The sequence below is a fragment of the Lithobates pipiens genome, unplaced genomic scaffold, assembly GCF_037356315.1.
Source record: "Lithobates pipiens isolate NorthernLeopardFrog02 unplaced genomic scaffold, aLitPip1_a1.2 Scaffold_23, whole genome shotgun sequence".
NCBI classification, from domain to species: domain Eukaryota; kingdom Metazoa; phylum Chordata; class Amphibia; order Anura; family Ranidae; genus Lithobates; species Lithobates pipiens.
The window spans coordinates 243373489-243390726 of NW_027507785.1; the positions used below are offsets into that span (position 1 = coordinate 243373489).

Below are 17238 nucleotides of genomic sequence, written 5' to 3' on the forward strand. Positions count from 1 at the left end.
AAAAAATTAAATTGTAATATTCCTGCAACTTGTGGCAAAATATAAAATATTCAATGGGCTCAACATGCCCCTCAGCAATTTCCTTGGGGTGTCTACTTTCCAAAATGGTGTCATTTGGGGGGGTTTTGTGTTATTTTGACATTTTATGGCCTTCGAAACTGATAGGTAGTGAGGAGTGAAATCAAAAATTTGCACCCTTAGAAATCCTGAAGGCAGTGATTGGTTTTCGGGGTGCCGTACGCGGCTAGACTCCCAAAAAGTCCCACATATGTGGTATCCCCGTACCCACATATAACTATGGCATGTGTGAGCAATATATCATTTAGTGACAACTTTTTGTAAACTTTTTTTTTTTTTTTTTTTTCTCAATTTTCGGTCTTTTTCCATTTATATCGCAAAAAATTAAAAATCGCAGAGGCAATCAAATACCATCAAAAGAAAGCTCTATTTGTGGGAAGAAAAGGACGCAAATTTCGTTTGGGTACAACATTGCATGACCGCGCAATTACCAGTTAAAGCAGTGCAGTGCCAAATTGTAAAAAGACCTCTGGTCCTTAGGCTGAAAATTGGTCCGGGGCTGAAGTGGTTAAGTTGAATTTGTATGTAAATTGGAACAGAAACACACTTTTTTTTTTTTTTTTTTCTTAGGTAGCATATGGAAGGGTTAATACCCCTTTTAACATTTTGTTTTGCTGTCTGCCCCAGTCAGAAGATTTCACCTCACTATCTGTCCCTGTGACAATTCGATTTAGGATATTTTGGCCTGTCGTGGAAACAGATTGGTGATAAAGCTTCAAATTTTTATTCCCCCCCACCCCATGATAACTTACAGGAGTGAATCTCCCAAATTCAGTTTGCTCAGCACTTCCACGAGGAAATAAGCCAAGACATGGAAATGGTATACATTGAGAGTAATTCAGCTAGGCTACATGGGTGGTAGAAGCTGTTTACAGGTATTTACAGCCAGAGATGGCTGGTAAGTGGGCTCCTTCTCCCTCTTCAGCTTGGGTGAACTTGTACTGCTCATTGACGCTGCTCATAGGTGGTGGCAGAACCAATCACGGGTTTGTTTTCCGCCCGTTTGTCGCCTTTACATGCCACTTCCGTGTCTTTGGTGGCAGAGTAGAACTCTGCCAGCAGGAAGTAAGGTATCCAGCAAGGGGCGGCACCCGAAAGCGGGTGCGCGGCATCACCACCGTAAATGGCGAGGAGGGAGGAGCGAAGTTGGTGCCTATATGCTGGTTCTGGAACGCCGTTAATGGATTCTGGTTCCGGCTCTTCAAGCTACATACAGAACGGCACCATCACAATAGGTTCGGTGGTGGCAGCAGCGAGTGGGGCAGGCACCAGCAAGGCCCAGGTAAGGGGTGTATGGGCGGTCTGCCCCGCATACTGTAGTGCCTGTTTACTTCCCCCTGGTGACTGGGGCTTGTCTGGGCACATAGAGTTGGTTCTGTGTATGATTCCTGTGGACCTGTGGTGATTCTGTTAGGTCAGGTTCATTCATGGGAATGTGTTTTTTTATTTTTTTTTTTTTTTTTTTTTGGCAGGCTAAGGGCTCTGACCAGCTGGTTAAAAAGTGTCCTTCATGTAAGACAAAGTTACCTGAGGGATGGAAGAAGACCTTGTGTCAAATGTGTATTGACTCCCTAGTTAGGGAGGAAGCTTCTTCTGCATGTGGCAATTGAATCGCATCAGTTAAGAGCTGGATTCTGCCATATAATCTTTGCTCTTCTCTTGCATATCTTTCCCTGAGTCAGCTATCTACCTCCTGCATCCTCCTGAGTCTACAACTGATCTCGGCGGGGGTGAATCTTCCTACCCAAGAGGGATGTTCCCCCTCATTCCAAAGAGGATTTGGAGGAAGTGGTAGGACATGTGCCTTCAGAATATAAACTGTCTTTATTTTTTATTTTTTAAAGCAAGCACTAGTGTTATTGCTGCAAGCTGTGGAGGGACAGGAGCGTAGAGGAGCATGCAAGAGGTTGATGACACAAGCACTCTTTTTGAGCACATTTACTATTGCATCAGGCTGAGCGTTCATGGCGGTGGCTGACTATTGCTCAAGCAATAGATGCGATTTCTTCTGGTAGTACCTCTTTGTGCTTCAGGCTATATTCAGAAGGGGGTTTGAAACACCCCTAAAAAAAAAATGAGCTAAAAGGGTCTCCCTCAAGCTCTGGAAAGCCTACTCTACAAATGGCACCCTCCCCTGAGAGGGGCTGGCTGGTCAGAGTGAGCATCGGGGCCATGAAATGTTTTGCTACTGTTTTCAACACTGCAGCCCCTGTTCTCTTTACTACAATTCCCTCAGGGGACCGTGGGGAGGCTGATGACTGAGGTGTCAATTACGGTAGTGTCACCTTTCACAATCTGTATGATGGTACAAATTCTTGCTGAATGATCCGCTCCACATTTACCCTTAACTGAGTGTTTGGGTTCGCTAAAGCCTCCTCAAGCTGTGCATGCGTTTTCCTGTCCAATCATTGGGAATAGTTCACTAAGCGGGCTATACCAGCAACTAACGCTACTATATCCTTTGTGAGTAAGTTTGACTTGTCCGGCACACAATACTCAAATACTTAGGGATCCAATGGATAAAGGTTGGAATTCCTATTTTTAAAATAAACACACACTACTTTTTTTTTTCCTCTGGCAGGTTGAGTGCCTCAGCCTGTGCTGACAGTAATTGGTTAATCATTGAGAAACCAATTTTAACAGGTGTTTAATGTATCCTGCTCCGCAGGTCCAGGAGGCAGCTTTATGTTTGCAATAGTTGCTATGGCAGATTGCGCCTTCATTAAGCGTCATGCAAAAAGCTCCTGGCTAGTCTTCCCTTTTGTGGTAAGACCACTATCTGGGGATATATTGGATATAGCCAAAGAATTTCTTGCAAGAAAGATACCCCTTTTGCTTTTTTAAATGAAGGACTAATTGTGGGTTGTTTGTTTTTTTGTTTTGTTTTTTGTTTTTATTTCAAAGTTCCTTCTTCTGTGCCAAAGGCATCAGCCTCCAGGCAGTCACAACGGCCTCAAATGTAAGGTTCAAAGGTTAACCCCAGGAACAAAAGACGTCTTGAGGGAGGAAGCTTACAAGATACTGTAGCCTCCTTATGAGTTCTTGGGGATCTGTCAGAAGGAATGAAACCCATATATTTTGGTATTCCATCCTACCAGTGGCGGCCCGCCCATAGGGGGCGCCTGGGCGCCGCCCCCCCCTCTCCCTAGGTGTAAAAAATCAAAGTAAAAAAAAAAAAAAGTTTAGAAAAAAGTTAAAAAATAAAAAAACGGGCCCTTTTAAGACATTTAAAAAAAAAAAAAAAAGTCATTTAACATAGTGTACTGTGGCGCCGGTCACAGTGCACTACGAGAAGCGCCACGTCGATGCAATCACAAGATTGCATCCATGGCGCTTCATTTGCGGGTTAAAAACCCGCCTTGTGGTGCACTGCAGAACGCCGACTAGCTTCCGCCCGTAAAATCACTGTGATTCTACGGGCGGGAGCATTGTCAATCTTAGACAGGCAGGTCACTTCCGGGTTTCGTGAAGCAGCCGAAAGCCGGAAGTGACGTCGGCAGCTCCGTTCCTCAGCCTGAGCGGAGCTGCAAGACAGTCAGGCAGGAGGTGAGTCACCGCATAAAGGCTTTCTAGTTTCTACTTTGTTGAGAATGTTCATGCATTTAGCTGAATGGAAAAAAAGCTTTCACAGCCAGAAAGGTTTCCCCAGGCCAGGCGACTTTTGCCGTGGCCAATCAGAGAATGAGCTCTGAAGGGGGAACTCCACGCCAAATTTCTGAAAAAAAATTTGACGTGGGTTCCCCCTCCGAGAGCATACCAGGCCCTTAGGTCTGGTATGGATTCCAAGGGGAACCCCCTACGCCGAAAAAACGGCGTGGGGGTCCCCCCCAGATCCACACCAGACCCTTATCTGAGCAAGCTACCCGGCCGGCCAGGAAAGGGGGTGGGGAAGAGCGGGCGCCCCCCCCCTCCTGAGCCGTACCAGGCCGCGTGCCCTCAACATGGGGGGGTGCCTTGGGGGAGGGGGGCGGGCGGCCCCCCCACCCCAAAGCACCTTGTCCCCATGTTGATGAGGACAAGGGCCTCTTCCCGACAACCCTGGCCGTTGGTTGTCGGGGGTCTGCGGGCGGGGGGCTTATCGGAATCCGGGAGCCCCCTTTAATAAGGGGGCCCCGGATACCGCCCCCCCACCCTATGTGAATGAGTATGGGGTACAATGTACCCCTACCCATTCACCTGTGAAAAAAAAGTACAAAAAAAACACAACACAGGGTTAAAATATTTTATTGCACAGCTCCGGGGGTCTTCCGTCTTCGGGGGTCTTCTCGCCGGACTCCTCCGCTATCTTCTTGTAGCTCTTTTGCTAGCGGAGGAGCCCGGCTTTCTTCCTCGCCGCCGGCCTCTTCTTCCGACTTCAGGGGTCTTGTCCCCCCTCTTCGGTTTTCCTGCCGGGCCACCGCGCCTTCTTATAGCTCTTTTACAGGCGGTGGCCCGGTCTTCTGTCGCCGCCTCTTCTCCTCCTCCTTCTCCTTCTCCTTCTCCTTCTCCTTCTCCTTCTCCTTCTCCTTCCCTCCTCTCGACGATCTCTCCGGCCGGAATGCCACGGACGCGCTGCCACTTATATAGGGACAATAGGTTGATGTCACATGGTGACCCCCGCCCCCTTACGATGTCACAGTCCCGGAGGATGCTGGGACTGTCGCCATGTGACATCAACCCATGTGACACCGCCCCATTGTCCCTATATAAGTGGCAGCGCAGCACGTCCCTGGCATTCCGGCCGGAGAGATCGTCGAGTCAACATCTCCTGGAGAAGAAGAAGAACGGGCGACAGAAGACCGGGCCACCGCCTGTAAAAGAGCTATAAGAAGGTGCGGTGGCCCGGCAGAAGAACCGAAGAGGGGGACAAGACCCCCGAAGTCGGAAGAAGAGGCCGGCGGCGAGGAAGAAAGCTGGGCTCCTCCGCTAGCAAAAGAGCTACAAGAAGATAGCGGAGGAGTCCGGCAAGAAGACCCCCGAAGACAGAAGATCCCCTCGGAGCTGTGCAATAAAATATTTTAACCCTGTTGTTTTTTTTGTACTTTTTTTCACAGGTGAATGGGTAGGGGTACATTGTACCCCATACTCATTCACATAGGGTGGGGGGCCGGTATCCGGGGCCCCCTTATTAAAGGGGGCTCCCGGATTCCGATAAGCCCCCCGCCCGCAGACCCCGACAACCAACGGCCAGGGTTGTCGGGAAGAGGCCCTTGTCCTCATCAACATGGGGACAAGGTGCTTTGGGGTGGGGGGGCCGCCCGCTCGTCCCCACCCCCTTTCCTGGCCGGCTGGGTAGCGTGCTCGGATAAGGGTCTGGTGTGGATCTGGGGGGGGCCCCCACGCCGTTTTTTCGGCGTAGGGGGTTCCCCTTGGAATCCATACCAGACCTAAGGGCCTGGTATGCTCTCAGAGGGGGAACCCACGCCAATTTTTTTTCAGATTACATAAGGGGTGTGGTTTATGAGAAGTGGGAGGGGCCAAAATGATGGGCACGGTCATGATGGGCGGGGTCTAGCGCCCCCCCATCCAAAAACTTCACCAGCCGCCACTGCATCCTACTCTGTAAACGCTAAATTTAATGGTTTGGCTATTGAGGCCCACTCTACTCTGAAGAAGCGTGGGCTGTCTGGTTTGGTAGTTTTCTACCTTGGTTTATGCAGAGCCAGCCTCCATGGGTATATATTATGAAGTCTACGAAACTTATTTCTCCTGGAGCTGCACCCCAGGAAATAAGTCAAGTAGAGTCCTTGATTTTTATTTTTTTATTTTTTTTTTTGCGTGTTTTCACGTGGTGATGGTGCTCACTACAAATCAAACGTTGTATTACGTGATGCCAGTTGAAGCCAGCAAACCTTTCATTTTGCAGATCTATTTGAATTCCGAGTGATTTGAACTTCATTCCATTTTAGTACTGCAAAGCACAGCTGTTGGCTCCATGAATGTCATCCTTTCTTGTTAAGACACAAGTATGCTTGATTATGTTCGCAAATCCCATGACCAGGATTCTTCATGTGCAGAATGTCTAATTCTTCTGAGTTTCATTGTCTCATCCATGTCTCAAAATTCATTTAAACAGTAATAACTTGTTGAAATTGAAATTAAGTGTTTTGGCCTTCTAACCCAGACCATGCACACAGGATGCGTCATAGTGCTTATGCATTTGCCTAAAATTAGATGTGGCTTTATATAAAAAAAATAAAAATAAATTTCAGCTTCAATTTACATACCTCCTGGGTATGAGTTAAAGCGGGAGTCCGCGTTTTTTTTATTTTTTTATTTTTGCCAGCAGCTACAAATACTGCAGCTGCTGACTTTTAAAATAGTGACACTTACCCGCCCAGCGCGCCCACGATGTCGGCACCCGAAGCCGATCTCTCGATCGTCTCTCGGGTGCTGCCGCCGCCATCTTGGGTATGGGAATCGGGAAGTGGAGCCTTTCGGCTTCATTTCCCGGTTCCCTACTGCGCATGCGCGAGTCGCGCTGCACAATAAGGATGGTCCCCGCTGTCTCTGGGATCCGAGTGTTTCCCAGCAGGCAGTGGGGGACTTTCGGAAAGGGGCGTACCTTCTGCAGAATCTACGCCGGAAGTGGGTGCAGATACCTGTACTGTACAGGTACCTGCACCCCCCTCCCCCCTGAAAGTTGCCAATTGTGGCGCCGGAGGGGGGGAGGATTCCAATGAGCGGAAGGTCCACTTTAGGGTGGACCTCCGCTTTAAGTGACTTTTTCACAGAATGGGAAATCATCTGTCAAAATTTATTGCATATGCTGTTTGCTACCTTTTTTGCCATCCTTTTTCTCTAGCCTGGTCTTTCCAAGAACTTTGCTTTGGTGAGGAAAATGTTTGTAGAGACTTTCTTCAGTGCCAATATAGAACTGGCATTATTTTTATAATGGGATATGTTGCGCTTTCTAAATGTTTAAAAGATGGATCTACTTTCTCAGAGATGAGAATATATATAAAAATGTTTTCATGTATTTTCAGTTTGATCATGACGCCCCTTTATGGTGATCCCATGTAGTCCTCCACAAATGTTCAGCAGACCTCTTTGTGTGTACAAAATAATGCATGATAGTCCAAATTTTTTTTTTCTTTTGATGTGTATCTCTAAGGCTTTGCTTAGACTTGTGGTTGGGGGGGGCAAATTGAGCGGTGTTTATGCTGCCTGACATCCAGGGGGGTCCAACAACCCCTCCCTCCCCATAGCTGCAATAGGCAGTGGAGGGAGATGTTTACATGCCATGTTGCTTCGCATTGCAACTGCGGCCAAGTTGACACTTGCAAGTCAATGGGGAGGCGCCGCAGACATGCGATTACCAGAAAAAATAGGGTTAAAACAGGAGGCCTGTTAGTAGCCTCTGAAGAGTGATCCAAAAGCATATTGGGCTTCAGAGGCCAGGAAGATTTTATTCACAAGTCTAAATCTACCCTAAGATGACATTTATATCTGCCGAGGAAGTAAACTGTCTACAAAATGCATAGAGCACTGAATATCCCATTTGTAAGATTTTATGATTTTAAAAAGGAGCTACAGTGCATCTGGAAAGTATTCAGTGCTTCACATTTTCCACATTTTATTTTACAGCCTTATTCCAAAATGGATTAAATTCATCATTATTTTCCTCAAAATTGTACAATACCCCATAATGACATGCAAGAAGTTTGTTTTGAAATGTTTGCAAATTTGTATTAAAAATAAACAAAAAAAAATCACTTGCACATAAGTGTTCACAGCCTTTGCCAATACACGCGACTGAGCTCAGGTGCATCCTGTTTCCACTGATCTTCCTTGATGTTTTGTACAACTTGATTGGAGTCCACCTGGAGGTAAATTCAGTTGATTGGACATAATTTGGAAAGACACCTGTCTAAGGATCAACAGTACATGTCAGAGCGCAAACCAAGCCAGGAATTGTCTGTAGACCTCAGAGGATTGTATCTCTGCACCGATCTGGGGAATGGTACAGAAAAAAAAAAAAAAAATGTCTGCAGCATTGATGGTCCCAATGAGCACAGTGGCCTCCATTTGTAAATGGAAGAAGTTTGGAACTGCTGAGGCTTCCTAGAGCAGGCTGCCCAATCAACCTGAGCGATATGGAGAGAAGGGCCTTAGTCGGGGAGGTAACCAACAACCCGATGGTCGCTCTGACAGAGCTCCAGTGTTTTTTGTTTTTTCTAGAAGGTTCTTCTCTCTCCACAATCAGGCCTGTATGGTAGCGTGGCCAGACAGAAACCACTTCTCCAGTAAAATGCACAACAGCCTGCCTGGAGTTTGCCAACAGGCACCTGAAGGACTCTCAGACCATGAAACAAAATTCTCTGGTCTGAAACAAAGATTGAACTCTTTGATCTGAATGGCAAGTGTCATGTCTGGAGGAAACCAGGCACCACTAATCACCTGGCTAATACAATACCATCCCTACAGTGAAGTATGGTGGTGGCAGCATCATGCTGTGGGGATGTTTTTCAGTGACAGGAACTGGGAGACTAGTCAGGATCAAGGGAAAGATGAACGCAGCAATGTACAGAGGCCTCCTTGATTAAAACCTGCTCCAGAGCGCTCTGGACCTCGGACTGGGGCGAAGGTTCATCTTCCAATAGGACAACGACCCTAAGCACACACCCAAGATAACAAAGGAGTGGCTACAGGACAACTCTACATGCCCTTGAGTGGCCCAGCCAGAGCCCAGATTTGAACCCGATTAAATGTCTCTGAAGAGATCTGAAACACCCCATCCAACCTGATGGGGCTTAAGAGGCCCTGCAAAGAATGGGAGAAACTGCCCAAAAATAGGTGTACCAAGCCTTTAGCATCATACTCAGGACTTGAGGCTGTAATTTGGTGCTTCAACAAAGTATTGAGCAAAGGCTGTGAATACTGGTGTACATGGGATATTTTGTTTTTGTATCCCTGACCCTGAAAGAACTTTGCAATCTCCTGTACTTACACACACACACACACACACACACACACACACACACACACACACACACACACACACACACGGTGCAAGTTATGCCTCTTTGGTTAAAAAGGCGTAGCATTTGGGGGTGGGGAGAGCGCGGAGAGACTCTTATTCCATGCAGGTGGCAGAACTCGAACTTTGCAGCACTATTCAGCCACCATACTGCCTATTTGGTTGCATGCATTTCTTTCATTTTGTTACCTGCAGATGCCAACTACAATTTGCCATTTCTTGTTAAACAAGCAATTTGTATCATTTTTGCAGATGTATGCTGGAGCTATTCTAGAGGTCTGTGGATGAAAATTGGGGAGGTTTCCTCAAGTCCAGGGTAAGCTTAAAATCTTTATATACACTTACTCTACTTTGTTTCCAGCCAGGCTTCTTGCTGCTTTTTCTATTGGGTAGTAAATATTTGCCTGATAAGGTACATTTGAATTTAGTATCCTCGGCAGCAAAAGCTAAGTTAATATTTTACAGCAAAGCCAATGTGCAGTATCTATAACTCATTTTTGTCTGCCTGTTGCCTGGCAGCATAAAAAGGGATTATGAAGATGTGGAATTTATCAGGAACCAGGCTTTCCTAAATCTTTTGGTGAGCGTGCCGCATTTTCCAGTCGCATAAGCCTGGTGCGTTTTAACAATGTATTGTCAGTGCTCTTTGCCCTCCTGTTTCCCATTTTGTTACCAGACCCATCCATTGCAGGTTGAAGAGCTCTATTTGTTAATTTCCATATTGTAAATATTAGAGATGTGTAATCTACTATGAGAAATCCTTGGCACAGAGCGATCTCATGACTGCTGCATCTGCCGAATCCCATTTGCACTATTTTCTCTGCCTTTCAAATTAAGCAGAAGGGATGCCTCGGCTGTTCTTGTTCTTTAGTTGATCATGTTTAAGTTGTGCAGTTCAGTCAGTCATGTTCAAGGCCCTTTTCATGCATTCAAAATAACCATTTTAATGTAGCTAAACGCTTAGCTTTAGGATACATCCAGACCACAAAAAAAAAAAAAAAGTGAATTTGCGTTGTTGTCTTGGCTTTTATTAGTGCATTGCGTAGAAAATTACATCTGATTTTTTTTTTTTTTTTTTTTTTTTAAGGTTTGTGGCTGGGAGGAAAATATTTCACTATGCCTTTTTTCTGGTATAATCCTGCATACATTTGCAGATCAGACTATCCCTTTACCCCTGATGTAGCTTATTTTCCAAAGCTATAGCTATAAATATATGTGCATTTTGTACATCTCTAGAATAAAATGCACATTTCCCCATGTTTGATCCTTTATGCTGCAAGTACAGAACATTAGTGTTGGTGTGCCAGAAATGTAGTGTGCTCCCATCTTCCTCTTTTTCACATGGCAGCGATATGTATTTTGGGGTCAGCCCTGCCTACTTCAGTTCTGAACACAAACTCCTCTCCTCCTCTCAATCTCCATATCCCTCCTCCTCCTTGACTTGAGACTCCCCTCCTTTCTTCTTTTTATTTTATTTATGTTGCACTTTTTGAACCAATATAATAAAAACCCTTTCAACAGTGAAGGCAGCAAATAAGAGTTCTTGGGTGTTTTACTTTTAAGAGTGCTGTTTTTGTCATCGTCTTAATTGTTTTGGTTGTACTTCCAGCTTTTGTCAGGAGTGATAAGCCCAAGCTTTTCAAGGGTCTGCAAATCAAGGTATGTCTTTATTTCTCCAAAACTACTTGTTCTAAAACTGTTCCTGTTTTTGCTCAACAAAGTGCGAAAATGCACGTTTTACATTACGTTTTTGGGTTGTTGTGTTATTTTTTTTGTTTGTTTTTTGTTTTTTTCCCCCTTTTCTGAAAGTTTGTTTCATATATTGGTGCAACAGTTTATTAAATCCAATGTTTCGTGGTAAACATTTTTTTTTATTTTTTTTTTTACATTTTGGTTTGCACAAATACAATAAAATCTCCATATTTCCTCAGTAATATAAAGGGTAAGATTTGAGTGAAGTAAAAAATATAAGAAAGATGTCAAGACCTAAAATTTGAGCACAGATGCGAAATGACAAACTCTAATACTTGACATTTTCAACAGGCAACGCTTTATCCTATTCTGTGGTCCCCCCAGCTGCGCTTCTGGCTCCTCCTCTTCCAGTGCCTCCTGTGGAAACCCACTTTCCCTGGGGGCATTTGTGCAAGTGCACTCCAGAGTTCTGCTGCTGTGTTCATTGACACAGACAGCAGGACACAGCCCTGCCCCGTCTCCTGTGTCACTGGCTTTGATTGACAGCAGTGGGAGCCATTGCTTCTGCTATCCAGCAAGTGAGGACCCAAGACAGTGGCTGGAGCTGCTCTGCTTGTCCCCGTCGCTGGATCGATTGGGTTCAGGTAAGTAAACGGGGGCTCTGGGGGGCTGCTGCACTACAAACGTTTTTTTTCACCTTAATGCATAGACTGCATTAAGATGAAAAACCTCAAGGGTTTACAACCCCTTTTAAAAGCTAAACCTTTATCGTTTTCAGCCAAGGAAGCTGCAATCTTTGCCTCTGTTTAATCTTCAACTGTTATGGTGCTGCACATGTGATTCGTTATGACACCAGTTTGGCTGAGAGCACAGCCAATGTGCAGTTAGCATTCCCGGCATGCCTTTTTTTTTTTTTTTAACTGTTTAAATCCATGGGTTTACTTCCACTTTAAGCAAAATTCTAATTTTAGCCAGAATCGTGCTGTGTGTATTTAATAAAAATTATATATTTGATTACATTTTTCTCTGAGTGTACAGCTTGTATAATGGTGTATATTAGCTGTCTTCTCAAAACACAGCAATTAATGTCTAAACCGCTGGCAACAAAAGTGCATACACCCCTAAGTGAAAATGTCCAATTTGAGCACAATTAATAATTTTTCCCTCCCTGGTATCATGTGACTCGTTGGCATTACAAGGTCTCGGGTGTGTTTTAAATTTGGTGTCATTGCTCTCATGCTCACATACTGGTCACTGGAAGTTCAACATGACTCCCTATGGCAAAGAAAACTCAGAGGATCTGAAAAAAAATTGTTGCTCTACATAAAAGTGGCCTAGGCTATAAGAAGATTGCAAAGACCCTGAGGAAACCATGAATGCCAACATGTACTGTGAGATACTGAAGCAGAGCATGATGCCCTCCCTTCGGAGACTGGGCCGCAGGGCAGTATTCCAACATAACGACCAAAAACTTGCCTCCAAGATGACCACTGCCTTGCTAAAGAAGCTGAGGGTAAAAGTAATGGGCTGGCCAAGCATGTCTCCAGACCGAAACCCTATTGAGCATCTGTGGGGCATCCTCAAACGGAAGGTGGAGGAGCGCAAGGTCTCTAACATCCACCAGCACCGTGATGTCATTTAGGAGTGGAAGAGGACTCCAGTGGCAACCTGTGACACTCTGGTGAACTCCATGCCCAAGAGGGTTAAGGCAGTGCTGGAAAATAATGGTGGCTACACAAAATAATTTTTATATTGGGCCCAATTTTGGACATTTTCACTTGGCTATGTGAGTAATTTTGAGGGGACAGCAAATACACAATGTTACAAGCTGTACACTCACTACTTTACATTGTAGCAAAGTGTAATTTCTTCAGTATTGTCACATGAAGAGAATAAAATATTTACAAAAATGTGAGGGTTGTACTCACTGGAGCGAGATGACTCCTACAAATTCAGGCTGACGTGTGTGTGTGTGTGTGTATTTTACTAATGGTAGTGATTGGTGACTTATAATGGAACTGTTAGTGTGGTGAGCAATCTGATGGTCAACGGACTCAGTGACACTAATACAGTGATCAGTGCTAATATGCCCTGTCGCTGTACTAATAGCACTGGCTGGGAAGGAGTTAACATCTAGGGTGATCAAGGGGATAAATGTGTGCCTTACTGTTCCAGGGATAGATAAAAATGGAATGTTGCTGCTGACAGTCCTGTGTTTTTTACCTACACAGGTCTGTCTCCTGCCATTCGCTGAGCTGATCAGTGAGTTATGGCCATAAATCATTAACCGGGACCTACTGAACGGCTTGTGCTATGGCAGGCAGGCACCCCACCCATAAATACAAACTCGAAGCTGCGCCAGATCACATACATGTACGTTTTTGTATTTACGAGTAGGGGGTGTACAGAGGACTTGAATTTCAACTGAACACACAACAGCCAACAGCATACGGGGCACTCTTTTTGGTGACAAGTAATGTCCCTGGTGTAGTTTTGAAAGTATAGTGATGGCCATGTCCCACCACCCAGTAAAAATGTAAATTTAAAGTCCACAAGGTAGATTTAACCCATAGTACTCTAGCACGTTTTAAATATGGTGTTGAGCTTTAAGTATAAGCATTTTATTGATTTAGAAAGCGTTTTTTAATCTACTTCTTGCAAGCTGATTAAATCTTCATACACATTATGAGACTGTTTGCATATATTTGATTACTTTAAAATGTGGAAGCTGCTGATCTTGTATAAATGTTTTTTCTGCACACAGTATGTGCGTGGCTCTGATCCTGTACTGAAGTTGCTGGATGACAACGGAAACATCTCTGAAGAACTCAGCATCACCAAATGGAACACAGACAGCGTAGAAGAATTTCTAAGTGAAAAGTTGCACCGTTTATAATTTTTTGAAACATATCGCACATATCTTTTGTTCACTGTAAGCTCCCTTTTACAGATTTACAGCAGCCTGCCATTTCTTCTCCTAGAAAAAAAAATCACTTCATCACTATTAATTTTATATTTGGGGAGAAAGGACATAACTGAATTTAGTTTTGATGCTGACCCTTGCTCTAAAAAAAAAAAACTATCACATTAATGCCTTTTCTTATAGTTGCCAAATTTGGGCAGACTGGGGTTGGCTATATTTGATCTGTTTTACTGTATATGGGGAGTTAATGCATATTTTAGGGATATTTTTAGTATTTCTATAATACACTGGCATGACTCAAAGCATTTATATATTCAATACTGTTCATGTACAATCACTTAAATTATGTCCTGATTACTTACTGTTTCTAATGAAGGTCTTTAAGCACAGTTTATACCACTGTTTGAACACAGTCTGGCTAAAGAGTAGCTACTTTTTCATTTTACTTTCTACTTTTTACTTAATTTTTACTTTTTGACACCAGACTAAGCCAATCTGTAGTCTAACAGCACATGGAAAGGCTTGGCTTCTACCTTCTCTCCAAGAGAACATTTTCAATATTTCTGAGCTCTTTGGTTAAGTTTGTTCGAAAGGAAAATTAATTTAAAATTAAAATTCATTTGCATATTTCCACAAGCAATGAAATGTAAGCTTTTATTGGGACTTGGCCTTTTTTTAAATGTTTTATCGCCACTTCCTCTGGTTTTTGAATGGGTTGTCAGTAGGCCCCACAGTGGTATTAGCTGGTATTTTTCTCCCAGCCTGTGAGTTCAGTTACTAATTGCATTTCTGATCTCCTATATAAGAACATTCAGGATAAATTAAAAATTTAATTTGCCAGGTCCCACCAAACGCCAAATTTCCAGTGCAGTTGTGGTACTTTTCTGCATTTTCGAATTTGTTACCCAAAGACATTTAGAAATTTAAGGTTAATGTAGATCGTTGTAAAATGTACAAAATCCAAGCTTCCAGCTTCATTATTTTATTTTTTTAGGAGAAAATCCTTCCATTAAATTACTGTAATTGTGGTAACCACTTTAGTGGACAGAGGCATTTCCAAACGGCCCTTGAGTGTCTGAGCCACAGAGATTATGACAATGCTTTCTTAATGACCTTTCTAGTGATAAAAATGTCAATGATCTTTGACCATTATGAGGGATAAGGTGGCATTCATTGAATGTCAGTTGGTCATATTTAAATTTTATTTGGCTTTAGTTGCTGATTGGATATTAGAAAATGCAAACCAATGTTGGAATAACTGACACGTTTTTATAGATAGAATTATCTTTGATGGCTGCCACCATGTCCTTCAGTGCCCTTTTTTGTTTATTTCAGACGCATTTTGTATTTCTGCATATTTTCTAGCTTTTATTTTACAGCATCTTCCCAGTGCTAGATGCTGAATGGATGTGTTGTTTTGTGATAATGAAAGGGCTCTATTCACTGTAATAGATATGACACGTTAGGGTCGTGCACTTTAGTGAAGACTACACAGAAAACCTTCAGAAGGCTTGTGGATGTCTGATGTCCTGTGTAATGTGCCCTGATGTGTCTACATCTATAGCTTTGAATATGAGCCGAATGATTTGCTCTGTCAAAGAAAGAAGTTTAAATAAAAAAAATACAAACAAATGAAATGTCTTTTTCCTTTCATGTCATTTCTTTTTTTTTTTCTTTTTTTTTTTTTCTTTTTATTGCTAAACCAACTAGGTCTGCAACTATTATTTTCATAATCGATTAGTTGGCGATTTATTGTTTCGATTAATTGATTCTTTCATTCAGCGAATGTACAAAGATTCTTCACATGAATATTCTTGTCTGAAAATTGACGTGTGTATGATTTGATTGCGATTTGCGTTTGCTTTTTTTTTTTTTTTGCCAATTTGTTGTTGATTATTTAAACACAAATTGCTGCAAAAACTGACTACATGCTTTTTTGCAGCTTCTCCTTTGAAGTACGGTATATTGAACCAAACAAGCACCGTTTTGCGTTTGAAAAAGGTCCTGGGCCCTTTCCAGCAGCGGAAAAAAGCATAGATGTGAATGTTAAATGAACTGTAGTGCGTTTCTGCAAAAAGCATCAACACATGGGCGGGAACCAGATCTAAGACTTTTAGTAACATAATGTGGTTAAAAAATTAAAAATAAAATCATCCCTTCATAGTACAAAAAAAGCAAATAATCGCTACTGTAAGGGTTTTTTTTTTATTTTTTACTGTGCAACAGTGAAAGTAATATTCACAGTAGCGATTATTTGCTCTTTTTATTATACTATAAAGGGCTAGTGTTTTTTGTTTTTTTTGTTTTTTTTAACCCCATTATGTTACTGGTTGTCGATTAATCGATTAGTGGTTTCAGCCCTAAAACCAACACGTTCTATATGTGTGCTTTATGTTAAAAGGGTCAGTCTTCCCTAAATACTATAGTCAGATGTAAGTGAGCTAAATCGGCCAGTAGCTCCATGTCAATCTGTTCTTAGTATTTGGTTAATTAAAGTAATATAAACTGTGCTCACAATTTTAACGTGTATGTACTTGATGTGATTTAATATTGACACCTGAATAACTTAATATGATAAAACATTCCACCAATGTGATGTGAATAGTGCAAAAGACGGCAATAAACACAATGTTCAAAAGAAAGTAGAATCAATTGGCACAAATAACCTAACCTATAAAGCTGCTATAGCACTCAAGGTTAAAATACAAATCCTAAATATTAACTTTCAAATAATTGTGCAGTGGTATTAAACACTAAATTCGTACAGTTTGTAATGGTGTTATTTCTCCTCTTTGGTGTCTTCACCTGGGATGAGGCTTGTTCTGTGTGCAAGTCAGCCTTTGCCTTGGATGTCCACTTAAGACGAGGCTCTGGCTGACTAATGGTATGGCTGAGATCAGCCTGTATGGTGATTAACACTGCGATGATGATTACTGTGCATGCCTGTCAATTGTTAAGGTGGTTGTTGATGAGGCTGCTGTGTGCCTCTGAATACCGGTGAGGAAGTCTCGCCCACTGAGATGATGCACATGCGGGAGGACCCAATCATGTCAACTGCAGCTACTGTCTACTCGTCTCTACGAGACATGCATGCAGTGAACGCTTGTATTCCTAGCAATGGGACAATGGTGCTTTGTGAGTAAACAACTGTTCTTAATCGTACATCATGGGACACAAAGCCATAGTAATTACTATGTGGGTTATAGGCCACCTTCAGGTGATGGACACTGGCACACCCTAAGACGCGCACTCACTATAGTCCATTCACTATATAACCCCTCCCACTACTGGGAGTACCTCATATTTTTTTTTATTTTTTTTTTTTTCCGCCAGTGTCTTAGGTGTTGGTCACAAGTAAAGATGTGTTGTGCTCCGCTCTACTGGCGCTATCCTTGCTGGGGCTAGCTATGCAGCCGGATCCATTCAACGTGTCTTTTTAGGCCGAATTTAATTGTACCCAGGCCTTGTGCTGAAAGATAAAAGGTTTAGCCCGTAACGCTTCTCTTTCTAGAGAGATGGACCCCAGGATTTTTTTTTTTTTTTTTTTCTGCCAGGATACTATTACGGGTCCAGGAGTGTGGATCCC

The 17238-nt window shown here is 43.1% G+C and overlaps 1 protein-coding gene across 1 annotated transcript in view; it reads left to right on the top strand.

The window, feature by feature from the left end:
- The window catches only part of SELENOF (selenoprotein F), a 42578-nt gene extending 26152 nt beyond the window's left edge, over positions 1–16426 (top strand). The window contains exons 3-5 of the mRNA XM_077452963.1: positions 9290–9353; positions 10647–10696; positions 13494–16426. Of these exons, the coding sequence (XP_077309089.1) occupies positions 9290–9353; positions 10647–10696; positions 13494–13625 (246 nt within the window). The 3' untranslated portion in view covers positions 13626–16426. The remainder of the gene's footprint in view (positions 1–9289; positions 9354–10646; positions 10697–13493) is intronic.
- The last annotated feature ends 812 nt before the right edge of the window (positions 16427–17238 follow it).